This window comes from Oncorhynchus masou, chromosome 25 (genome assembly GCF_036934945.1).
Source record: "Oncorhynchus masou masou isolate Uvic2021 chromosome 25, UVic_Omas_1.1, whole genome shotgun sequence".
Taxonomy (NCBI): Eukaryota; Metazoa; Chordata; class Actinopteri; order Salmoniformes; family Salmonidae; genus Oncorhynchus; species Oncorhynchus masou.
The window spans coordinates 19,117,471-19,142,820 of record NC_088236.1 but is presented as its reverse complement, the minus strand read 5'-3'; the positions used below and the strand labels follow the sequence as shown (position 1 = coordinate 19,142,820).

Here is a 25,350-nt window from a genome sequence, read left to right as displayed (position 1 = left end):
TCTCATTGTACGGTCGGTACACAGTACTAGCTGGCAGCTCTGCAGACTCCCTTCCTCCCTCTAGTCTATGTGCTGTTCAGCACTGGGCTACAGGCAGCATGTCTGTGTGTGCATGTATGGTCCTCAACACTCACAGATCTCCTATATCAGATCTCCTATATCAGATCTCCTATATCCGATCTCCTATATCGGATCTCCTATATCGGATCTCCTATATCGGATCTCCTATATCAGATCTCCTATATCAGTTCTCCTTTATCAGTTCTCCTTTATCAGTTCTCCTTTATCAGTTCTCCTTTATCAGATCTCCTTTATCAGATCTCCTTTATCAGTTCTCCTTTATCAGATCTCCTTTATCAGATCTCCTTTATCAGTTCTCCTTTATCAGATCTCCTTTATCAGTTCTCCTTTATCAGATCTCCTTTATCAGATCTCCTTTATCAGTTCTCCTTTATCAGATCTCCTTTATCAGATCTCCTTTATCAGTTCTCCTTTATCAGATCTCCTTTATCAGATCTCCTTTATCAGATCTCCTTTATCAGATCTCCTATATCAGTTCTCCTTTATCAGATCTCCTTTATCAGTTCTCCTTTATCAGATCTCCTTTATCAGATCTCCTTTATCAGTTCTCCTTTATCAGTTCTCCTTTATCAGTTCTCCTTTATCAGATCTCCTTTATCAGATCTCCTTTATCAGTTCTCCTTTATCAGATCTCCTTTATCAGATCTCCTTTATCAGTTCTCCTTTATCAGATCTCCTTTATCAGATCTCCTTTATCAGTTCTCCTTTATCAGATCTCCTTTATCAGATCTCCTTTATCAGTTCTCCTTTATCAGATCTCCTTTATCAGATCTCCTTTATCAGTTCTCCTTTATCAGATCTCCTTTATCAGATCTCCTTTATCAGATCTCCTATATCAGTTCTCCTTTATCAGATCTCCTTTATCAGTTCTCCTTTATCAGATCTCCTTTATCAGATCTCCTTTATCAGTTCTCCTTTATCAGTTCTCCTTTATCAGATCTCCTTTATCAGATCTCCTTTATCAGTTCTCCTTTATCAGATCTCCTTTATCAGATCTCCTTTATCAGTTCTCCTTTATCAGATCTCCTTTATCAGATCTCCTTTATCAGTTCTCCTTTATCAGATCTCCTTTATCAGATCTCCTTTATCAGTTCTCCTTTATCAGATCTCCTTTATCAGATCTCCTTTATCAGTTCTCCTTTATCAGATCTCCTTTATCAGATCTCCTTTATCAGATCTCCTTTATCAGATCTCCTATATCAGTTCTCCTTTATCAGATCTCCTTTATCAGTTCTCCTTTATCAGATCTCCTTTATCAGATCTCCTTTATCAGTTCTCCTTTATCAGTTCTCCTTTATCAGATCTCCTTTATCAGTTCTCCTATATCGGATCTCCTATATCAGATCTCCTATATCAGATCTCCTTTATCAGATCTCCTATATCAGTTCTCCTTTATCATATCTCCTACATCGGATCTCCTATATCAGATCTCCTCCATTGGATCTCCTATATCAGATCTCCTATATCAGATCTCTTATATCAGTTCTCCTTTATCAGATCTCCTTTATCATATCTCCTACATCGGATCTCCTATATCAGATCTCCTCCATTGGATCTCCTATATCAGATCTCCTATATCGGATCTCCTATATCAGATCTCCTATATCAGATCCCCTATATCAGATCCTCTATATCAGAGGGCTCAGAGAGAGAAATCAGGGATGTACAGCGCTTATTGTTGGGGGTTGTCAACAGTGATTATGACCCTGTAAAAGATTGCATGCCTGTGACTGTGATGACTGTGACTGTAATGACTGTGACTGTGATGAGAGTAGAGGGGAGGATGTGTGGGGGGGTGCCGTGCACGTGTGTGTGTGGAGATGTGCGTGTGTTGGGGCACTGTGTGTGGTTAACTACGGAGATGTGGGGTGCAGTGAAGGAGGAGACCCCCAGGATACCACGTCTGCATCTGTTGGATGGTAAATGCAACATCCCCGGGGGCACAATGTAATGCCGACCTCATCTTATCTTTGGAACATTGTTGTGTAGATAATGGTTGAAGCAGGATCAACTCATGGTTCTTCTATTGCAGCACAAGGATGTTCAGTGCCTAATTGGACAATATTGACCCTTTTCCACTCAATACTTTGATGCTTGTGTGGATAAGGCTACCTACTTACTATCATTTGTTCAGTTGTGTAGGTTTTTTGTCTCTGTGAGCAAAGACATCTGATGTTGGGTTCTCTCTTTCATGCACCTTTTCCTTCTTGATGTGTGTATAGTGAGTGTCAGAGTGGTTATGTTTCAGTACCAACTGCTTTCCATGCGGAGGTTGCTCAGGCTTGATGTGTGTATAGTGAGTGTCAGAGTGGTAATGTTTCAGTACCAACTGCTTTCCATGCGGAGGTTGCTCAGGCTTGATGTGTGTATAGTCAGTGTCAGAGTGGTTATGTTTCAGTACCAACTGCTTTCCATGCGGAGGTTGCTCAGGCTTGATGTGTGTATAGTCAGTGTCAGAGTGGTTATGTTTCAGTACCAACTGCTTTCCATGCGGAGGTTGCTCAGGCTTGATGTGTGTATAGTCAGTGTCAGAGTGGTTATGCTTCAGTACCAACTGCTTTCCATGCGGAGGTTGCTCAGGCTTGATGTGTGTATAGTCAGTGTCAGAGTGGTTATGCTTCAGTACCAACTGCTTTCCATGCGGAGGTTGCTCAGGCTTGATGTGTGTATAGTCAGTGTCAGAGTGGTTATGTTTCAGTACCAACTGCTTTCCATGCGGAGGTTGCTCAGGCTTGATGTGTGTATAGTGAGTGTCAGAGTGGTTATGTTTCAGTACCAACTGCTTTCCATGCAGAGGTTGCTCAGGCTTGATGTGTGAATGTTTTATGATCCTAATGCTATGTGCAGAGAGGAGAGCCGTTGATAGTGACACAGCACCAGAGATGAGTGGAAAACTGTCCTTTGTTTGGACAGCTGTATCCTCCACCACCCCATGCTTGATAATCAATGCACTTTGAGAGAGAACTGTATTTACCCTCACTTAGCTCCTCTGGTGGTGATGGAGGAGAAACAATGATTGGGGCATTTACAATGACCTGAAGAGGTTATTTTACATGCTCATAAAGAAAGGAAAGGATAACAAATTAGTTGAGTGAAGAAGCAGATGTGATTTTTGCTGGATGAAACAACAGTCATCTCAATTTCAAACCACCCCCAACTGCCCACCCCCACCTGTCTCTGTCTCTGCCTGTGTCTCCCTTTGTCTCTCTCTTTCACTCTGTCTCTGTCTCTGCTCTCTCTCTCTAACCCTCTCTCTCTCTCTCTCTCTCTCTCTCTCTCTCTCTCTCTCTCTCTCTCTGTGTCTCTCTCTTTGTCTCTCTCTCTGTCTCTCTCTGTCTCTCTCTCTGTCTCTCTCTCTCTGTCTCTATCGCTCTCTCTCTCTAACCCTGTCTCTCTCTCTCTCTCTCTCTCTCTCTCTGTGTCTCTCTCTTTGTCTCTCTCTCTGTCTCTCTCTCTCTCTCTCTCTAACCCTGTCTCTCTCTCTCTCTCTCTCTCTCTCTCTCTCTCTCTCACTCTGTCTCTGTCTGTCTCTCTCTCTCTCTCTCTCTCTCTCTCTCTCACTGTCTCTCTCTTTGTCTCTCTCTTTGTCTCTCTGTCTCTCTCTCACACTCTGTCTCTCTCTTTGTCTCTGTCTCTCTCCCTGACTTTCTCTCTCTTTCTCTCACTCTTTCTCTCTTTCCCTCTCCCCCTTGCTCTCTGTCTCTCTTTCTCTCCCACTCCCCCTCTCTCCCTGTATCTCTCTCTCTCCCTCTCTCTCTTTCTCTCTCTCTGTCTTTCTCTGTCTCTCTCTCAATTCAATTCAATTCAATTTGCTGTATTGTCTCTCTCTTGCTCTCTGTCTCTTCTTCTCCGACTCCCCCTCTCTCCCTGTATCTCCTCTTTCTATCAGATTCAGATTGCTTTATTGGCATGAAATACAATTTGTAGATATTGCAAAAGCTGTATAGTGGTACAGAATTTCAGGAAATACACTTCAATGCAATGAGGTTAATGAAATCCATTTAATTTCAGTAGTAATAATAACATATCATGTGGACAGGTAAAACACTACTGCTGTTTTATTGTGTGAACTTTGATCAATATATTTAATTAAATAAAACATATTATAAAAAGAAGATGGTTACACTATATGTTGCTTTTAAGGTATATAGAATGTAAATACACCAATGAATTAATGTTCATGGACTGTCCCTCAGGCTATGGCAATCAGATCTGTCAGTAATAGCTGATCCCTCACCCAAAATACTAACAAGCTTTATGTCATTAGTAAATGCACAGAAGTTGGGAATTGATTGAGCTATTTTCTTTTATATTTATATCTATTGTCTCTCTACACTGTCATTGTTATTTTGTTGAAGTTTGTCTATTCAAGGCTATCTTGATAATGGGTTAATTCACTGACAATTTGAGAAATTGACAGTTCCACATATGTCTCATTGATTGAATTTAATGATGGTGAGTAATTACTACCCTGAAAAAAATAAAGACGCAACCTGCAACAATTTCAAAGATTTTACTGAGAAAATCATTCAATATAAATACATTCATTAGGCCCTAATCTATGGATTTCACATGACTGGGAATACAGATAGGCATCTGTTGGTCACAAATACCTTTTAAAAAAGTAGGGTTGTGGATCAAAAAAGCAGTCAGTATCTGGTGTGACCACGATTTGCCTCATGCAGCACGACACATCTCCTTCATATAGAGTTGATCAGGCTGTTGATTGTGGCATGTGGAACGTTGTCTCACTCATCTTCAATGTCTGTGAGAAGTTGCTGGATATCAGCGGTAACTGAAACACGCTGTCATAGACGTCAATCCAGTGCATCTCAAACATGCTCAATGGGTAACATGTCTGATGAGTATGCAGGCCAGGGAAGAACTGGGACATTTTCAGCTTTCAGGAATTATGTACAGATCCTTGCGACATAGGACTGTGTATTTTCATGCTGAAACATGAGGTGATAACGGCGGATGAATAGCATGACAATGGGCTTCAGGATCTCATCACGTACAGTATCTCTGTGCATTCAAATTGCCATCAATAAATTGCAATTGTGTTTATGCCTGCCCATACCATAACCCCACCACCATGGGGCACTCTGTTCACAACGCTGACATCTGTGGTATTGTGATGTGTAAAAAAAACTACACATTTTAGATTGGCCATTTATTGTCCCCAGCACAAGGTGCACCTGTGTAATAACCATGTTGTTTAATCAGCTTCTTGATATGTCACACCTGTCAGGTGGTTGGATTATCTTGGCAAGAAGAAATGCTCACTAACAGGAATGTAAACAAATTTGTGCACAAAGAGAAATAAGAGAAATAAGCTTTTTGTGCATATGGAACTTTTATGGGATCTTTTATCTCAGCTCATGAAATATGGGACCAACACTTTACATGTTGAGTTGATCTTTTTGTTCAGTGTAGATAATGACCTGCTGTGGTTTATTCAGACTGTTCCAGGTTGGTAAATGTGTGTTTTTCACCATGTATATCCGAGCCGCTGGCAGTATGGCCTGTCTTACAGCCAGATGTTAACCTGAAACATAAAGATTTAATCAGATCCCGGTACCTGGAAACTCATAACCCGCATCATGCAGACTGACTGCAAGACCAAAACATTCCTGGTGAGAAAATGTAATTGTTTGTGTTTGTAGTGGTTTGAGTTCATGAAATGCCACCACCATTGACGGAGAATGAATAAATACCATCTATCCCTTTGAGAGCACCTATTTGATTTATATAGACTAATCCTTCAATCCAGTAGATTGTCGTCTGTAGTATTGTGCTTTGCTTTTGTGCTTTGCTTGTGTGTTATGTCTGCTGTTCACATCACATTTGAGACTGACACATATGAATGTATTACGCCTTATTAAAGGCCTCTTTCCTGTGTCACTCCCAGTATTGGCCTCTGACTGACAGCCCCTCCGCCTGAATAGACAAAAAGCTCCTGACAGATTAGTTATCACCACGGGAACAAAGATTCGCTCAAAAAGAATCCAATGTCTTAAAGTGTTGAACACCCAGACGGTTTTTAATGTTACTCTGATGCTAATGTGAGAGCTGAGTGGAGGGGAAGCGCTTGCAGCCTGTGAGTGCATCCCAAATTACACCTTATTGTGCATTACTGTTGAACAGAGCCCTAAAGGACCTGGTCCAAAGTAATGCACTATAGAGGGGATAGGGTGAGATTTGGGACACTGTCTGTGTTCCCAGGGCCTTTGTGTTGCCAACGTTATAACTCCATTGGTGGCATCCAAGAGATGAACACAGCTGGCTGATGATGGGACTGTGACTCGCCAGTGACCCCACATATTGGAATGCACACACCATAGCATCACGTTCCCTGGACAAGACAGGCCTCATTGAGGGGGCAGACAATTTAAATTGGGATATGGTAAATGGGAGACCCATAAAGTGTATGACCTGGGGTCGTATTAGTGTGTGAAAGGATGGTAGTGCTCCCCACGAGGACACGCGACACACTGTCAGCCTTTCATTGACAGGGACAAACAGATGTCCTCATATCACAGCCAACATTCCTGCCTCGATTTCCGAGTGGGAAAACCCTCTCCTCCCCGTCATAAAGCCTGTCAATGATGTGAAGAATACCCCACAGTATTCACAATATAGCCTTCAGTACTTTGGATGTCCTTGAATAACCTAAAAATCCCCTCAGTTCATTTACAAGTAGATGAAGAAGGCAACATGGCAATTCACCTAATGTTATTACTACTGTACGTTGTTAGCAGAAGTACTGGACAGCTGCCTCTGCAGTTTGCGAGGGAGTAACTAGGACCAAGGACAGAGAAAGTTGTCCTTTCCTCTGTCTGAATTCACTGCTGCAGTGCAAAGCCAAAGTTGGGGAGCAACACGGTGAAATGCTCCCGAGACCACATGCCTGCAAGGTGCTCCCTCTCCAGGAAGGGATGTTTCTGTCCACCTTGTGCCTACCACAGACAGTAGACAGTTATTCATCCATAGAGCCACTATAGAGCCACTATAGAGCCATGCTGCATTATTGTCTGAAGGTCTGTTTGTCTGTGAGGGAATTGGATCCTGCTGAGAATTTTCCTCTTTTTTTTGTTCTTTTTTTCCTTCACTCATGTTGTGTCTGGTCATAGTGCCACTTTGTATATGTAAGCATTTAAGTTAACAAGCGCTCTCTAGAGGTCACCAATATGAACCACAGTTGTTCCCAGCTCTCTTGTTTTGTGTTATGGTGCTGCAATCAGATCTCTGTCGAGCTCGTCTTGCAGCAAGATTTGATGACCTGAGAAGGTGTTGGCTGCTTGAAAGTTCATCCTTGTCTTCAAGGTCAGCCAGCATCAATAAGATACAGTACATTATCAACAGTGCATCATACAGTGCCTTACAAAAGTATTCACATCCCTTCACTTTTTCCACATTTTGTTGTGTTACAGACCTAATGAAGATGTTGTGTCACTGGCCTACACACATTGCCCCATAATGTCAAAGTAGAATCATATTTGAGACATTTTTACAAAATAATAAAAAACGGAAAGCTGAAATGTCTTTAGTCAATACGTTTTCAACCCCTTTGTTATGGCAAGCCTATATAAGGTCAGGAGTAAAAATGTGCTTAAGTCGGATAATAAGTTGCATGGATTCACTTTGTCTGAAATATTCGTGTTTATCATGATTTTTGAATGATTACCTCATGTCTGTACCCCACACATACTATTCTCTGTAAGGTCCCTCAGTTGAGCAGTGAATTTCAAGCACAGATTCAACCACAAAGACCCGGGTGGTTTTCAAATGCCTCGCAAAGAAGGGCACCTATTGGTAGATGGGTAAGGAAGAAGAAAAGAGGAAGAAAACTGTTTTAAAGTCACCATTGGCCTCAGGGATTTCACCATAAGGCCAATGGTGACTTTGAAACAGTTACAGTTGAATGGCTGTGATAGGAGAATGAGAATGGATCAACAGCATTGTAGTTACTCCACATTCCTAACCTAAATGACAGAGTGAAAAGGAAGCCTGTACAGAATACAGATATTACATTATACACATCCTGTTCTTAATAAGGCACTGACGTAAAACATGTGTCAAAGAAATAAACTTTATGTCCTGAATACAAAGTGTTATGTTTGGGGCAAATACCACACAACACAACTGAGTACCACTCCTCATATTTTCAAGCATGGTGGTGGCTGCATCATGTTATGGGTATGGTTGTCATCGATAAGGTCTAGTGAGTTTTTTAGTATAAAATGAAATGGATAGCGGATAAAATGAAAGTGGAGCGAGCTCCAGGTCACGCTCCCCAAACAAAACAGTCCACTTGGCTATACACCCAGAAAGGAAAGAGCTACTTCTTCATTACTCAAAGGAAAAACATCAACCAATTTCTAAAGACTGTTGACATCTAGTGGAAGCCATAGGAACTGCAAGAATGTTTATATCAAAACGGGTTTGCCATAGAAATCTAATGGAAACAGATGGACCTCAAAAAAAATTCCCTGGATGGATTGTGCTCGGGGTTTTGCCTGATAAATCAGTTATGTTATACTCACAGACATTATTCAAACAGTTTTAGAAACTTCTGAGTCTTTTCTATCCACATCTACTAATAATACACATATCCTAGCTTCTGGGCCTGAGTATCAGGTTGTTTAATTTGAGCATGCTTTTTGATCCGGACGTGAAAATACTGCCTTCTATCCCAGAGAGGTTAAGCCATTTTGCCACAACTTTGGAAGTATGCTTGGGTTCATTGTCCATTTGGAAGATCCATTTGCGACCAAGCTTTAACTTCCTGACTGATGTCTTGAGACGATGCTTCAATATATCCTCAGAATTTTCACCAGTTCCTCATGCAGAAAAGCACACCCACAACATGATGCTGCATTCCCCGTGCTTCACGGTTGGGATGGTGTTCTTTGGCTTGCAAGCCTCCCCCTTTCTCCTCCAAACATAACAATGGTCATTATAGCCAATTAGTCCTATTTTTGTTTCATCAGATCAGAGGATATTTCTTCAAAAAGTACGATCTTTGTCCCCATGTGCAGTTGCATACCGTAGTCTGGCTTTTTTTATGGCGGTATTGGAGCAGTGCCTTCTTCCTTGCTGAGCGGACTTTCAGGTTATGTTGATATAGAACTCGTTTTACTGTGGATATAGATACTTTTGTACCTGTTTCCTCCAGCATCTTTACAAGGTCCTTTGCTGTTGTTCTGGGATTGATTTGCACTTTTCGCACCAAAGTACATTCATCTCTAGGAGACAGAACGCGTCTTCTTCCTGAGAGTATGGTGGCTGCGTGGTCTCATCGTGTTTATACTTGCGTATTATTGTTGTACAGAATAACGTGGTACCTTGTGATGTTTGGAAATTGCTCCCAAGGTCTACAATTTGTTTTCTGCGGTCTTGGCTGATAGGTGCACCTCCAATTGACTCAAATGATGTCAATAAGCCTATCAAAAGCTTCTAAAGACATGACATCATTTTCTGGAATTTTCCAAGCTGTTTAAAGGCACAGTCAACTTAGTGTATGTAAACTTCTGACTCACTGGAATTGTGATACAGTGAATAATAAGTGAAATAATTTGTCTGTAAACAATTGTTGGAAAAATTACTTGTGTCATGCACACAGTAGATGTCCTAACCGACTTGCCAAAACTAGTTTGTTTACAAGAAATTTGGAGTGGTTGAAAAACAAGTTTTAATGACTCCAACCTAAGTGTATGTCAACTTATGAATTCATCTGTATATGGAGTTGCTTACCAAGAAAACATTGAATGTTCCTGAGTGGCCTAGTTACAGTTTGGACTTAAATCGCCTTGAAAATCTATGGCAAAACTTGAAAATAACTATCTAGCGATGATCAACAACCAACTTGACAGTGCTTGAAGAATTGTTAAAATAATAATAATGTGCAAATATTGTACAATCCAGGTGTGCAAATCTGTTAGTGACTTACCCAGAAAGACTCACCCCTGTAATTGCTGCTAAAGGTGATTGTTACATGTATTGACTCAGGAGGTTAAATACTTATCAAGATACACTCCTAGTGGTTTATTTTTCTTACATTTTTAGCAAAAGTTTGAATTTTTCTTCTACTTTGACATTGCAGAGTACTTTGTGTAGATAATAAAAAAAATACAACATGTTAATCTATTTTAACCCCACTTTGTAACAACAAAATGTGGGAAAAGTCTTTGGAATAAAGTAGTTAGAATAAAGTCAAACAGGTGCAGATGTTATTGTCATTGCTGTGTGGTGTTACAACCAAAGGAAAGGAAGTGGGATGAATGACTGGAGGTCTAGGTTGTTACGACTGTCTGCTGAAATGAATGGTTAGATGTACTACCAAGGCAGCAGATGAGGCAGCTTCTCCCCGGCGCTGCCTGCCACACAGAGGTTGAACTAATAAACAGGAGATCACCAACAACATGGTAAAAAGATCTCATGAACAACGACTGGTATGTGTCTGCTCCTTCTGGACTGGACTACAAGAGCAGTGTGTGACAGACCAACGTTGGGTTACTAGCAGTAAAGAAAATTGATGGGCTCTGTCCAGAGATGAGAGACATTTTGACAATAAAATGGAGTCTCCGGCTGTCTGCCTGCCATTCAATTCCCCTCCCATGTGCATTCACAGCATCCTAATTTGTCTTTGTATCTCAATGTCAGAATGGGAAATTGCTTTTCGGTTCTGTAAATGTGTGTTGACTTTTTGTAACAGTCAGATAAGTTGGGATAGGATCTAAAGCAACCCTGTGTTTCAATCAGTGTGATACTGTTCACCCCTGGCTAGGTGATCTCACAGTGCATTGCGTGCATTGCGATAAGTGTTTGTGCTGGTGACACAGCTTTGTGCTGTGCTGGTGACACAGTCCTCCACCCCCAGCCTGTCTTATCAGACATGAACACACCAACCAACCCACTCCCCTGCTATCTGTGGCATCAGATACACCAGGGTCATGGAAGATCAATAACATGGGGCTTGATTTATATGAAACCAAGCCCTTTCATCCAGAGAAAAAAATAAGACCATATTTCGATTTAAAACTTTCAAGTAATTTTATGCTTTTCCCAAACCAAGGAAAATTATAAGCTATATGCCAGGAGGGGATATAATCAAAACATTGTAACACATGATTTATTTAATATTCTCCCTTCTCTGAGTGTTTACCCCTTAGTTTAGAAACATACTGTACAGTGCCTTCTGAAAGTAGTCAGACCCCTTGACTTTTCCCACATTTTGTTAAGTGAAAGACTTATTCTAAAATATATTAAATAAAGAAAAAATCTTCAGCAATCTAAACACAATAACCCATAATAACAAAGTGAAAAAAGGTTTTTAAAAATATTAGCTAATTTATACACATTTTAAAACAGAAATACCTTATTTACAAAAGTATTCAGAATTGAGCTCCAGTGCATTCTGTTTCCATTGATCATCCTTGAGATGTTTCAACAACTTGATTGGAGTCCACCTGTCGTGAATTCAGTTGATTGGACATGATTTGGAAAGGCACAGACCTGTCTATAAAAGGACCCACAGTGCATGTCAGTGGAGGAATTGTCCGTGGAGCTCTAGGGAAGGGTACCAAAAAAATTCTGCAGCATTGAAGGTCGCCAAGAACACAATGGCCTCCATCATTCTTAAATCGAAGACGTTTGGAACCATGAAGACTCTTCCTAGACTTGGTCGCCCAGCCAAACTGAGCAATCAGGGGAGAAGGGCCTTGGTCAGGGAGGTGACCAAGAACCCGATGGTCACTCTGACAGAGCTTCGGAGTTCCTCTGTGGAGATGGGAGAACATTCCAGAAGGACAACCTTTTCTGCAGCACTCCACCAATCAGGCCTTTATGGTAGAGTGGCAAGATGGAAGCCACTCCTCAGTAAAAGGCACATGACAGCCCACTTAGAGTTTATCAAAAGGCACCTAAAGACTCTCAGACCATGAGAAACAAGATTATCTGGTCTGATGAAACCAAGATTGAACTCTTTGGCCTGAATTTCAAGCATGGAGGAAACCTGGCACCATCCATACGGTGAAGCATGGTGGTGGCAGCATCATGTTGTGGGGATGTTTTTCAGTGGCAGGGACTGGGAGACTAGTCAGGATCGAGGGAAAGTTGAACGGAGCAAAGTAGGCCAGAGATTCTTGATGAAAACCAGCTCAGAGTGCTCAGGACCTCAGACTAGGGTGAAGGTTCACTTTCCAACCAGAAAATTACCCTAAACACACAGGATATGCAGAGAATTATGGAGAAACTTCCCAAATACGGGTGTGCCAAGCTTGTACTGTCATACTCAAGAAGATTTGAGGCTGTAATTAGTGCCAAATATGCTTCACGAAAGAACTGAGTAAAGAGTCTGAATATTTATGTAAATGTTTCTTAGCAAAGACAAATTTCTTAAGCAAGAATTTTGCTTGGACTGTCTGGTAGTGGTCTGAGTGGAGAGGGAGAAACTGACAACTAGCTGTTATTGGCAGAGAGGGTTGGAACTCTCTTTCTTATTGGTCTATTAACTAATTTACCTTCTGGTAATGTCACCAAGCAGGCCAAAACTCCATCCCATGAAAACAGGCTGACATTTCAGCTAGTCTGTTCAAACAGCTCTTACACTAAAAGAGCATTTTCACAATTTCACAGTATAGTTCCAACCTCATAGTGTGGAAATATATATAAAACACAGCAAAATCATGTTTTTGACTGCACTATGCCTTTAAAGTTAATCTTGTGGGGTTATTTGCATTTCTGCAATTATTCAATTCTAGTTATCATCAACATGGAAATGTATACAGCTCAGAAATACCAAACACATTTAGGCTACATTTAATGTGAGGTGAAATTCCTTACCACCTCTGTGACTTGTCCAACAGCCAGATATGAGGGTCAGTTTCTGTGTCGTTACCATCTAGGCCTTTCATCCAAACAAATGGAAGTGTATTGTGTTTATTATGACTGCTCAAAACAACTAGTTAGAAACCAATCAGTGACCCCAAACCTGCCACAACTGACTGCCCTTTAAATTGTATCCAGGCCAGAGAAAATAAATGTCTGAGGGGTGCCTGCGTCCAGTCGTCCACTAGCAAACTAGACTGAGAGGGCTTGTTTAGAGGCAGTGGACTGCGTTAGAGGCTGCATTCAAAATGGCACCCTTTTGTGTTTGTTTTTTCCAATGTGTTAGGTCTTGGGCACAGTCAGTACCATCAGTTAGCCTCATCCCTCTAAAGCATGCGGTGCCGTCCTCCCCTCCCTTTGAATGGATGAGATGAGATTGATTGACTGCTTCGTCTACAGTGTTTTCAAAAATTAATTCCTGCGTTGTTTTCAACTCAGTTCAACACTGTGCAAATATCAGTAAGGGTTGTGTACTGTTTGATCGACCGAGACAAGGACAGAGAGCACAGGGTTTCCCATTGTTGCAAGGTGATAACTTTAGAAACCCATTTTGGTGAGCAGCAACAACATGACTGAGGGCTGGAGTTTACAATCGATCCCATTTCTCACTCGCACTCGCATTCAATCCACGTTATAAGTCATACAGGAAATCAATTTCTGTGTTTGATGATTATCCCTCTTAGCCATACAGATATAGTGCTGACCTCAGCAACTATCTCTCCTCTCCCCCCTCACCCTCACCCTCTCTCTCTCTCTCTCTCTCTCTCTCCCTCTCTCTTTCTCTCTCTGATTGTGACCTTCGTGGGGATTGAAACAAACACTTTAACCGCTCCAGAAGAGGACATAAGTAGAAACCCTTTCACCTTGCAGGCGTTTTTTAATGATTTATGTGCATATCAAACCATTTCAATATTAGCCCGTGTGTCCTCCTTATCGCCAAGCTTATCTTTAAAGATTAATATTGAAATGTGATAAGAGAGAGTTTTTTTCCAGGCTTTGTAGTAAATGGAAGATGTAAGTGTGGCAGTTTGATGTGTTGTATTTTCTCATGATCTTTTGTTGGAGCAGAATTTCCTGGTCATTGAGCCTCGTACTCTGATACCATGGTCTATGGTCCTGATACTCTGGGTCAGTACACATCCACTGAGATATTTTGTATGGCGTCTCTCAAGGTGAAAAGATCCTCCAGACAATAACTGGTCATTCACCTCCTCACGAGCGACCCAGATTAAATAAGAGTGTGTGCCAAGGAAGGCAAGCCCGTCTTTGCCATGGGTGACCTACAAAACTAGGCAAGCTTGATCATTTCTACTGAAACGAAAAGCATGCTTTTCCCCTGTCCCCTGTTTAACATACTGGGGATGTAGATACAGTCCTGGGAGTTGTTTGAAGAAATCATTGAAGTTTTTACACATCAAGTGTGCCAATCTGTTTCATTATTCAGTTTGTTTGTTGTGTAGTTTATCTGACTGATACAGTAGACAGTAGTACACTCCAGCAATGCAACTGCTTCCTTTTTACTCCTCGGGCATATCTTCCATTTATCATTAGCAGACAGTCATGATCTGTATTAGCTTGCGTTTATGTCATGAAACACATGTGCCCGCAGAATGATGACGCTTGCCTTCCTTCCTGTTCTATCAATAGTTAGTATTTTTTTACCAAACAGACTGGTTGCAGTGACAGGCCAAACTGTGCATGGTGAACAGTTGTCTTTTCTAGTGATTTATTTTGACTGTACCATAGGGAACAGTGAGTATTAGTTAAGATAGATTACCAAGGGACAACTGGTAGTCCATTTTTAGCCCAGTGGACCTGTATTTCTTGGGTTTTTAAAGGAAAGAAAATGGGCCGGTTATTGATTTTTGGTCCCAGTCCGCCCCTGTAGGCTAGAGTGATAATTAGGTTTTCAGCATGGGGGCCAGGCTGAGCTGAGTTTGAAAGAAATCCTGGCTTCTGCATATAACATCTGAAATCCTCTACAGGCTGAAAGCTCCCTCTCGTCAATCATAAAGTGCTCATCCAGAACCAATTGAAATAACAACTTCCAGTGTCTTAAAGACAAGGAAAGAAAATGTAAGGCACTCCTGGAAAAGCAATCATCAACAGAATAGCAATAATTGTTCATTTCACCTGAAACTAGAGGTTAACGTGGGAAACGGTAGCTGCTATGCTAAGCGATTAAACATTTATAACACAAATCTTACTTGCTCCTATTCCATAAATAGTGCCTTTATTTTGATCATAGGTCTTGGTCAAAAGAAATGCACTAGGGACTAGAGCGCCTTTTTGGGATACAATCGAAGGAACATTTTGTAGTTTATAGGCAAAACTGTAGCTTATAGGGATTTCAATGGCATGCAGGGTCCTGGTTTTCCCTCTTGCTGTGTTCAAGCATCATCCTCTTCCTTCTGCTTTGTGTTAAATAAGTGCACTCACTGGATTTATTGAAGGATCAAGATCCTCCAAAACTTACACAGTACAGAAGGAAAAAACACAGCACACAGAGGAGAGTCTTCATCAGAGAAGAAAAAATCATGTTTAGTACCGTAAGGTAAAGGAGGATTCATTGGTTGGAGTTGGAGTCACAGTGCCATGGTTCTTACATTACACTAATGACAAAGCAGGGAGGTACAGTCAAGTATGAGAAGCAGATGTATGTAAAGAAACACTTCTGGGGATTAGATTTAATCTCTATGGGGTCTGAGTTCTGTCTTATTTTCCATAGGAAATGAAGGACCATGCTTATTGTATCCACACCCACATGGTAAAACTGTTCATCAGTTCACCCGATGCTTGCAATGTAGCTACAGTAGATTCATGTAGTTTCGTCCTTATTTGATCAATCAAAATCATGTCAACCTAATTAAAACTATCACATTTTACCCTATTTCTTGATCCCATAACAGTCTAAACCACATTGAATAACAGTTTCACTATATGGAACAACAGAAAGGCCCCCCAAAAAATACAAAATAAATTTGTTCTGAAGTGTCTGTCCTATATCTGAGAGATATAAGAAAGATCAGGAAACATTAAAAAACAAGCATTTTTGTACATTTTTGTCACTGAACAGTCTCCATATGTAGACTACTGTACATGGCCAAAAGTATGCTCGTCGAACATCTCATTCCAAAATCATGGGCATTCATATGGAGTTGGTCCCCCTTTGCTGCTATAACAGCCTCCGCTCTTCTGGGAAGGAATTCCACTAGATGTTAGAACATTGCTGCAGGGACTTGCTTCCATTCAGCCACAAAAGTATTAGTGAGGTCGGGCACTGATGTTGGGCGATATGGCCTGGCGCGCAGTCGGCGTCCAAATTCACCTCAAAGGTGCTCGATGGGATTGAGGTCAGGGTTCTGTTTTGGCCAGTCAAGTTCTTCCACACCAATCTCGACAAACCATGTCTGTATGGCCCTCACTTTGTGCGCTGGGGCAATGTCATGCGGAAACAGGAAAGGGCCTTCCCCAAACTGTTGCCACAAAGTTGAAAGCACAGAATTGTCAAGAACGTAATTACTTGCTGTAGTGTTAAGATTTCCCTTCACTGGATCTAAGGGGCATAGCCAGAACCATGAGAAACAGACCCAGACCATTTTTCCTACTCCACCAAACTTTACAGTTGGCACTATGCTCGGTAGTGAGTGTTGCAACTGAGGACAGACAATTTTCATGTGCTACGCTCTTCAGCGCTCTGCAGTCCCGTTCTGTGAGCTTGTCTGGCCAATCAATTCACAGCTGATCCGTTTTTGCTCCTAGACATTTCCACTTCACAATAACAACACTTACAGTTAACCGTGGCAGCTGTAGCAGGGCAAAAATTTGACTAACTGAGTGTGACGGTCCCATGTTGAAAGTCATTGAGCTCTTCAGTACGGCCCTTCAACTGTAAATGTTTGTCAATGGAGATTGCATGGCTGTGTGCTCGATTGTATACATTTGTGAACAACAGGTGTGGCTGAAATAGCCAGATCCACAAATTTCCACAGAGGCGTCCTATTAGTGTGCAGCCCAAACTCTTCAGACGCTACATACAGAGGTTGGAAGGTTGGCTCTACCAACAAGCCCCATCGGCTGTACCGAATTCAGAGCAAAACGGAGAACACCATTGTGTTTGTGAGAGTCTCATCTTTCCATAGAGGGGTCTTAATAGTTTGTAGGATAAACCGATGTTTGGACGGAGAGATGCGTTGGACTTAGAAACTTTGAACAGATATTTTCATGGGGATTTTTGAATTATGCTAATTGGTTTTCCACAGGGGTGCAGACATGGTCTCTAATCCCCATGATCATTATATATGTCCATATGGCAGGGTCAGAGAAGGATGCTGCTTTGCTTGTTTTGAGATCTGTAGACTCATTCTTCTTTGCCATTTTTTCGAATTAATCCATCCAAACCTTTGCTAAGGGCTGTAACCTGGCACTCCTCGTTGCGTCGTGCAGAGAACACCTCCTCGGGCCTTATTGCTTAAATGGGCACCATTGTAAGCCAGATGAATAGTCAATACTGCAAAGTTTTGAATGAGAAGCTTTTGAAGACGGGACTTTGTTTGAAACCATTCCCAGCTGTCCTCTGTGTGGGGTGGGTATATAACTGAAGTGTTGCCGGCTCAGTACCACTCATACAATACTGGGCTAATATAGATCACTTGCACTAAATATGTGTGCCGGCCAGCAGGTTCTTCTTTCCCTGGTAAAATTCCCCTCACATTGGCCACATGGCAGCCAACTGGCTTTGTTGCGGTCTGAGAAGCTAACAATAGAGTAAAAACAAGTGAGAGAATTAGAAAGCAGCAGCAGTCAAATAGTGTCAGGTCTGAGTTGGTGTGCCAGCGACCAGCTGCATTAGCATCAAACCATGGCCACGGGGGTCTGCTGATGGAAGTCCAGGAGGGGAGGCCGTTTTCTTCGTTTCCCATGGTAGAAAAAAGCTACAACTGTCTGTTGTTCACAGTATCATCTAATAATAACCGTATGGTCACAAGAAGCTGGCATTAGCTTCTCCTGTCTGTAGATAGTTGATTCTGATTTGACATGTCTTATTCCTTTCCACTTATTTTTGGAATAATACTGTGTTTTACCAAAGCCAAAGATTTGCTAAATAATGCCTCACACAAAGAGTAGTTTTGTCTCTCAGGGAGGGTTGGGTCCCTTAGAGGTTCATGTGGAGAGAAGCCAGCCAGCCTCCAAAGTGAGAAAGCCAACCATCCGTCCAGAACTAAAACCCCAGCAGCAGCTCAAAGCAATTTTCTGGCTATTTTGTTGATTTAATCCCTGGTTTGCGATGCTCAGGCACAGTTGAGTGTGTGTGTGTGTGTGTGTGTGTGTGTGTGTGTGTGTGTGTGTGTGTGTGTGTGTGTGTGTGTGTGTGTGTGTGTGTGTGTGTGTGTGTGTGTGTGTGTGTGTGTGTGTGTGTGTGTGTGTGGGTCCGTGCGTGCGTGCGTGTGTGTGTGTGTGTGTGAGTGTGTGTGTGTGTGTGTGAGGTGGGGGGTAGCTTTTTAGCACCCCTAGGGTCCAGATCTTAGCGCTCCCATTAGTGCTCTTACTGTGCGTACATCACGGAGGCACTCATCCCTGTCTGTCGAATCAGTGGCTGGCTACGTGGGGCTGCTGAAGCTGAGATCAGCCTTGGGATCCCATCCCCTGTATCCCTGTGACTGGAGCTCATCTGTCAGCCAGCCTAATCACACGTCAGCCAGCCCCGGTTCAGGAGACCGAGCAGACAGAAGCAGAGCAGCTCCTCACAGCACAGGATGTTACCTGTTCATGACTTCCCTGTGCCAATGACTGTCCTGTCTGTCAGCCCCCCACCGTCTGCTCTCACAGGGGAGAGTGTAGAAATGAGGAAGATGAGGAACACCAAATAAATGGTGAAGAAAAGTTAGTATTTAATTAGCTTGTGGTACAAAACACACAGACTTTTATTGAAGGCAGGAAATCCATTGTTACATTTGTATTTACACTCATGTCCCCACGTATAATGTGCCAATAACGAGGTATTTCTAAATATGTCACTCTTAACTTAAACTAAGTGACCTAATAGTTACTTAATACCCTATTGTTAGGAATAGTCCTCACAAATCCCCCCTTTATGTCAACATCTATTCTTGTGTTCATACAGAACATGTAGTTAATGCTTCACGTTCAAGCTCGGTTGCTAACCTGTATTTACAAGGGAGAATACTTTAACTAACCTGTATTTACAGTGGTGAATACTTTAACTAACCTGTATTTACAGTGGTGAATACTTTAACTAACCTGTATGTTTCATTTAACCACAAGATTAAAGGAAAGAAAAAACTTTTACTGCCTGTCTCTAAACCACAATTCAGTCTCGGCACATTTTCCAGCAGACCATTACTCTTAAAAGAAACAACATGTTGCAGGAGCACAGGAGGTTGGTGGTACCTTAATTGTGGAGTAAGGGTTCATGGTAATGGCTAGAGCGGCATCGATGGGATGATATCAAATACATGGTTTCCATGTGTTTGATGCCATTCCATTTGCTCTGTTACAGCCATTATTTTGAGCCATTCGCCCCTCGAGAACTTGTTCTCAACGGGCTTACCTGGTTAAATGAAGGTGAAGTAAATGAAATGAAAAAAATGATTTAACAAAGCAGCCTCAATGCTCAGGAGCCTTGCCAAACAGCCCAGTAACTTCTGGTGTAGAAAGAATCATGTTACCAAATGAAGCTGAATGGCCGTCTGTAGAGCGGTGAGGTGAATGCTGATCTGACCCTTGGGGAGCCCTGTGATGCGTACCAAAATTGCACCCTATCCCCTTTACAGTTTACAATTTAAAAAAAAAACTAATACCCATAGGGCTCTAATCAAAAGTAGTGCACTATAAAGGGAATAGGGTGCCATTTGGTGCGCAAACTGAACACCCGGCCACTCCGTGCGCCAGAAACCTGCAGATGGTCTCCCCCACATCGGTATTAATCTGTCAGCTTGGGTTGTGGTATAGGGAGTCGGGAAGGGGAGGGAGAAGGGTAGCTCCCCACTCCCCACATGCAGGTGTTCCCTGCTGTTTATGGCAGCCTGTCATGAGAAACCCGGACGGAGAATAAGCTTGAGCAGTACTCAAGGTCACAACACACCACCCCTGCAGTAATTGTCCCTGCAGTGTTAGTCCTAAGAGAAATAGACAAAATAATGCCACAATGTCATCCACTAAGTGTCTGTGTCCTCCACTGTGACCAGGGGGGTTGAGATGGGGTGCAGGCAGGCAGACCGGGGTCTGTGGAAGGTTAATTGCTTTTAGTAGGATACTATGACATTTCACTGCAGCCAAGTGGTCCCATGTGTATCAGGGTGTTTTGTGTTGGTCACTGTCAGCTCCGTACTGGCTAGCAAGACCAAACTGGAAATGTCAACATAGTTCTGAGTTTCATAACTTGAGAATTCATAGTTGGTTGAGATTGTAAATAGATAAAGTAACTACTGTAATACAACATACAGTATTTGTCAAAATCTCTCTCAACTCTAATGTTTCCTTACTTTTTCATACATACAGTTTATCTGAAGGCTGACCTTCTGCTTCTATTCACATTGTTTTCTTTCTTTTTCTTTCTTTCTTTCTTTCTTATTTCTTTCTTTCTTACACACAAGGGCATCTGCGCCATCTCCCAGATAGAAAGACTCCATTCTCCTCCACCGTCCCTGACCGCTCACAAGCGCCCCCAGCAGGACGTGACTGGACCTGGTCATCAGGGTGATGAAAGGCCTGCTCCTAGGCTGTGTGACCGTGGCTGTGCTGCTTCAACTCTCCAGCACCGGCCTGGTCAAGAAGATCATCCGCCACCGCAGAGAGACCCTGAGAGAACCCTCTAAGAACATGACCCTGCCCCACCCTGACCAACCAGTGGTCTTCAACCACGTCTACAACATCAACGTCCCCTCCAGCTCCCTGTGTTCCGTAAACATGGAGAGCCCAGAAGGAACCAAGGTCAAGCCTAAACGAAGTCCAGTCCAGTCGGTCATGCAGGGCATGGAGAACAAGGACCACACGATGAACGGAGAGAACCAGATCGTGTTCACCCACCGCATCAACATCCCCAAGCAGGCATGTGGCTGTGACAACCACATGCCTGATATGAAGGACATCTTTAGCAGACTGGAGATGCTGGAGTCTGAGCTGTCCAGCCTCAGAGAACAGTGTGGCAGTGGAGCCGGTTGCTGTGGAGCCCAGGTTACAGGTATAGCACAGAACATTTTGACCAAAGACATTCTCAGGCAGTGTTTCACACCTGTTTCAACTATAGGCTTGATAGTGGGTAGATTCGTTGTATAAAATGTGTTAGTGCTAGGGCTAAAAGGAAAATGTTCACCCCTTTGGGTTCCAAGGACCAGGATGAAGAAACACTGTTCTTGCGGCAGTTAGAGTTATAGTTTTCACTTAGATTACATTCCTACATTGCTTTTAATTCTGCTATAGATCAATATTCCCTATTCCGACTCATCGCAATTGTCTTTTTGTACATATATTATTTGCTGCAAAGATTATAATATTATCATAATTTAATAGATGTATGTGTTGTTTCCTCTACGTTTCCTCAGGTGAGGTGGCCACCAAGCCTTACTGTAACGGCCGTGGTAACTTCAGCACTGAGACCTGCAGCTGTGTGTGTGAGCCCGGCTGGAAGGGACCCAACTGCACCGAGTCTGAGTGCCCCAACTTCTGCCAAGACCAGGGACGCTGCGTCGATGGAAAGTGTGTCTGCTTCGAGGGCTTCCACGGAGACGACTGCAGCATGGAGCCATGTCAGGAGGACTGTGGGGACAACGGGGAGTGCATCAACGCCATGTGTATCTGTGAGGACGGCTTCACTGGGAACGACTGCTCCCAGACCAACTGCCTGAACAACTGCCTGGGACGCGGCCGTTGTGTAGACGATGAGTGTGTGTGTGATGAGCCGTGGATGGGCTACGACTGCTCCGAGCTCATCTGCCCCAACGACTGCTACGACCGCGGCCGCTGCGTCAACGGAACCTGCTTCTGTGAGGAGGGCTTCACCGGGGACGACTGTGGGGAGCTCACCTGCCCCAGCAACTGTAACAACCGTGGGATGTGTGTCCACGGCCAATGTGTGTGTCACTCTGGCTACAGCGGCGAAGACTGCTCCAAGCTCACCTGCCCCAACGATTGTACTGAGAAAGGCCATTGCTTCAACGGGAGATGCATCTGCGACCCAGGCTTCGAGGGAGTGGACTGTTCCATCCTGTCTTGCCCAGACAACTGCAGCAACAGAGGCCAGTGTGTCAATGGAGAGTGTGTCTGCAATGTAGGATTTGAGGGTGACGACTGCTCTGAAATCTCCTGCCCCATGAAGTGTCTGAACCGAGGCCGCTGTCTGAATGGACAGTGTGTGTGCAGTAAAGGCTTCTCCGGGGACGACTGCAGCACCAAGACCTGCCCCAAAGACTGCCTGGGACGCGGAGAGTGTGTTGACGGCACGTGCGTGTGCTTCATTGGCTTCACGGGCAAAGACTGCAGCGAGTTGACTTGTCCCAACAAATGTCTGAACCGTGGGCACTGTGTTAACGGCCAGTGTGTGTGCAACAAAGGCTTTGCTGGGGAGGACTGCAGTGAGAAGACATGTCCCAAAAACTGCCTGGAGAGGGGCTACTGCGTGGACGGGACGTGTGTTTGCTTCGAGGGATTCCAGGGCCTGGACTGCTCTGTGCTGACCTGTCCAGGAGACTGTGAGGACCAGGGGAGATGTATGGATGGAGTGTGTCTGTGTCATGAAGGTTTCATCGGAGAGGACTGCTCTGGGGGTAAGAAACTGAAGATTCATCCCAAATGGCACCCTATTCCCTTTATAGTGGACTACTTTTGACTAGGGCCAATAGGGCTCTGGTCAAAAGGAGTGTATTAGGGCAGTGGTTCTCAACTGGTTTTGCCTCAGAACCCAAATTGAACCAGGTTGTCTCAGTCGCAAACCAATATAATTTTTTGGGGGGGGCTAAAATGCAATCTGGAAAACTATTTTGAATGCTATATTCATAGTAAGTGTACTAGTTATATGAAAATGGAACAGCAGTCCCACCTTTTTCATTGTCATTAATTTAATTTAGCCCATATTCTGCATGAGCAATGTTAAGCTCACTGGTTTGAGAACACAAAATCAACCAAATCCTCTAAATAGCACTGCTAATAAGTCTATATTGAAGATACTGTGATTAAAGAAATAGGTTATAGAAATAGGTTCCTTTCTACACACTTTCTACCTGGTTTTAGTAGTTTAATTTTCAGACTGGAGTAGTTTTCATTAAAAAAAAGTAAAATAAAAATGTTTGCTCACACTCTCGACCCATTCAAAACCTCCCGCGACCCGTATTTGGGTCATGACCCACCAGTTGAGAATCGCCGTACTAGGAAATAGGGTGTCATTTTGGACAAACAGAAAGAGACAGAGAGAGAGATAGAGATCTCACATCCTCTGGTTGATGGGAGTATGGCTTGATTTGATATCATTTGTTTATGGCTGATATGTTTGAAGAACATTTCAACATGATGACATTCATTTAAATGCTAATGTGTCTGGCTGCACAACATTGGTTATATTGCTTTGAATAAATAATGTTGCTGTTTAATGTGGATGTCAAATGAAAATGTCCATGGCAATTGGAGTCATCTTGGAGAATTGTGGATTTGGTCGAATTTATGTCGTTAGATGCCGCAAAATAGCTCAGATCAGAGACATTTAAAAAAAATGGGTTTGGTAATTGATGCTAGTCGATGCCCTCCATTGAAGTGTATTGTGCAGCTGATGGAATTTCCAGACAGAAATTCTACGTTCAGCAAATCCGGACATTTTAATTACCCTGCTCAATAAGACTACATGAACTTGAAGGTGATTCATAGGCATTGTCCTTTGTGTTTGTGATGCGTATCATAGTTGTGTATTATTTTGTCATCTTATAAAACGTACCCAACCAAGTCTATGGTATAAGCAATAAAAAACACCAATCTGTTAAAATTATACCTACGATTCTGAATATGTCCCCTAACATGATGTGGTTGTGATTCTCTCCAGTGTCTCCACCCAAGGACCTGACAGTGCAGGAGGTCACCCCAGAGACAGTGGACTTGTCCTGGGCTAACGAGATGCAGGTGGCAGAGTACCTGGTCACCTATGTGCCCACCGCCCTTGGAGGCCTGGAGCTGGACATGCGTGTGCATGGGGATCAGAAGAACGCCACCATCAGTGAGCTGGAGCCTGGTGTGGAGTATCTGATCAGTGTCTTCGCAGTCCTCAGCAACAAGAGGAGTGTCCCTGTCAGTGCCAGAGTGGCAACACGTAAGTCAGGAGTAGTAAAAAGTTGACCGAAGACTCTCACCATGTGTCAGATTTTCATTTTCTCCACTATTGTTTAAGGTTAGGATTGGTGGAAGGTAAGCTGATCCTAGATCTGTAACTGGGGAAACTTCAGCCCAGAGATGTAATTCACCTCTATGGTGTCCATATTAAGGCCATCTCAGTCAATCCTGGAACTCGTGATAGGACAGACTCAAGTCTGACTGAGACTGTCCTAAAATGGACTCCATACACCCTTACCTCACCTTTGGTACCTGACTTGTCGGCTCTCCCAGATCTGAAGTAATGCAAAAGTGACATTCATAACGGGCAGTAATAAAAATCAAATGATATCAACAAATTGATTGTAGGGCTCATGCGAACATCTGTTGCTAATCTCATTGAATTAAATCCCTAATTGTACCTGGGTTGTGGTAGTTTTGTTACACTTTATTTACCCATCATTGGAACCAGCCAGCCTATTTCCTATATAGTGCACTACTGTTGACCAGGACACACAGGGATGGCTGTGATCGAAAGCAGTGCACTATATAGGGAAAGGGGTGCCATTTTTGACACAGTCCATGTGCTGGGTGTCCTGAGGATTTAGTAAACAGAATATCAAACATGGTTTCATTTGTAAGTCTCATCCCATTAGATCTCCCTAAGCCCGAGGGACTCAAGTTCACATCAGTGAGGGAGACTGCAGTAGAGGTTCAGTGGGACCCCCTGAACATCCCCTTTGATGGCTGGAACCTCATCTTCAGAAACACTGTAAGTTGTCAGCAGTAGACCCTCATCTATGCAAACACTGAGTTATCAGTAGTAGACCCCTCATCTATAGAAACACTGAGTTATCAGTCGAAGACCCCTCATCTATAGAAACATTGAGTTATCAGTAGTAGACCTCTCATCTATAGAAACACTGAGTTTTCAGTAGTAGACCTCTCATCAATAGAAACACTGAGTTATCAGTAGTAGACCTCTCATCTATAGAAACACTGAGTTATCAGTAGAGGACCTCTCATCTATAGAAACGCTGAGTTATCAGTAGTAGACCTCTCATCTAT

At 42.9% G+C, this 25,350-nt stretch overlaps 1 protein-coding gene across 1 annotated transcript in view; it reads left to right on the top strand.

The window, feature by feature from the left end:
- Positions 1 to 25,072, top strand: part of LOC135513599 (tenascin-like) — a 29,754-nt gene extending 4,682 nt beyond the window's left edge. Inside the window, exons 2-5 of the mRNA XM_064936482.1 lie at positions 20,589 to 21,175; positions 21,537 to 22,757; positions 24,020 to 24,283; positions 24,939 to 25,072. Coding sequence (XP_064792554.1) covers positions 20,695 to 21,175; positions 21,537 to 22,757; positions 24,020 to 24,283; positions 24,939 to 25,072 — 2,100 coding nt within the window. The 5' untranslated portion in view covers positions 20,589 to 20,694. The remainder of the gene's footprint in view (positions 1 to 20,588; positions 21,176 to 21,536; positions 22,758 to 24,019; positions 24,284 to 24,938) is intronic.
- Positions 25,073 to 25,350: the final 278 nt, after the last annotated feature.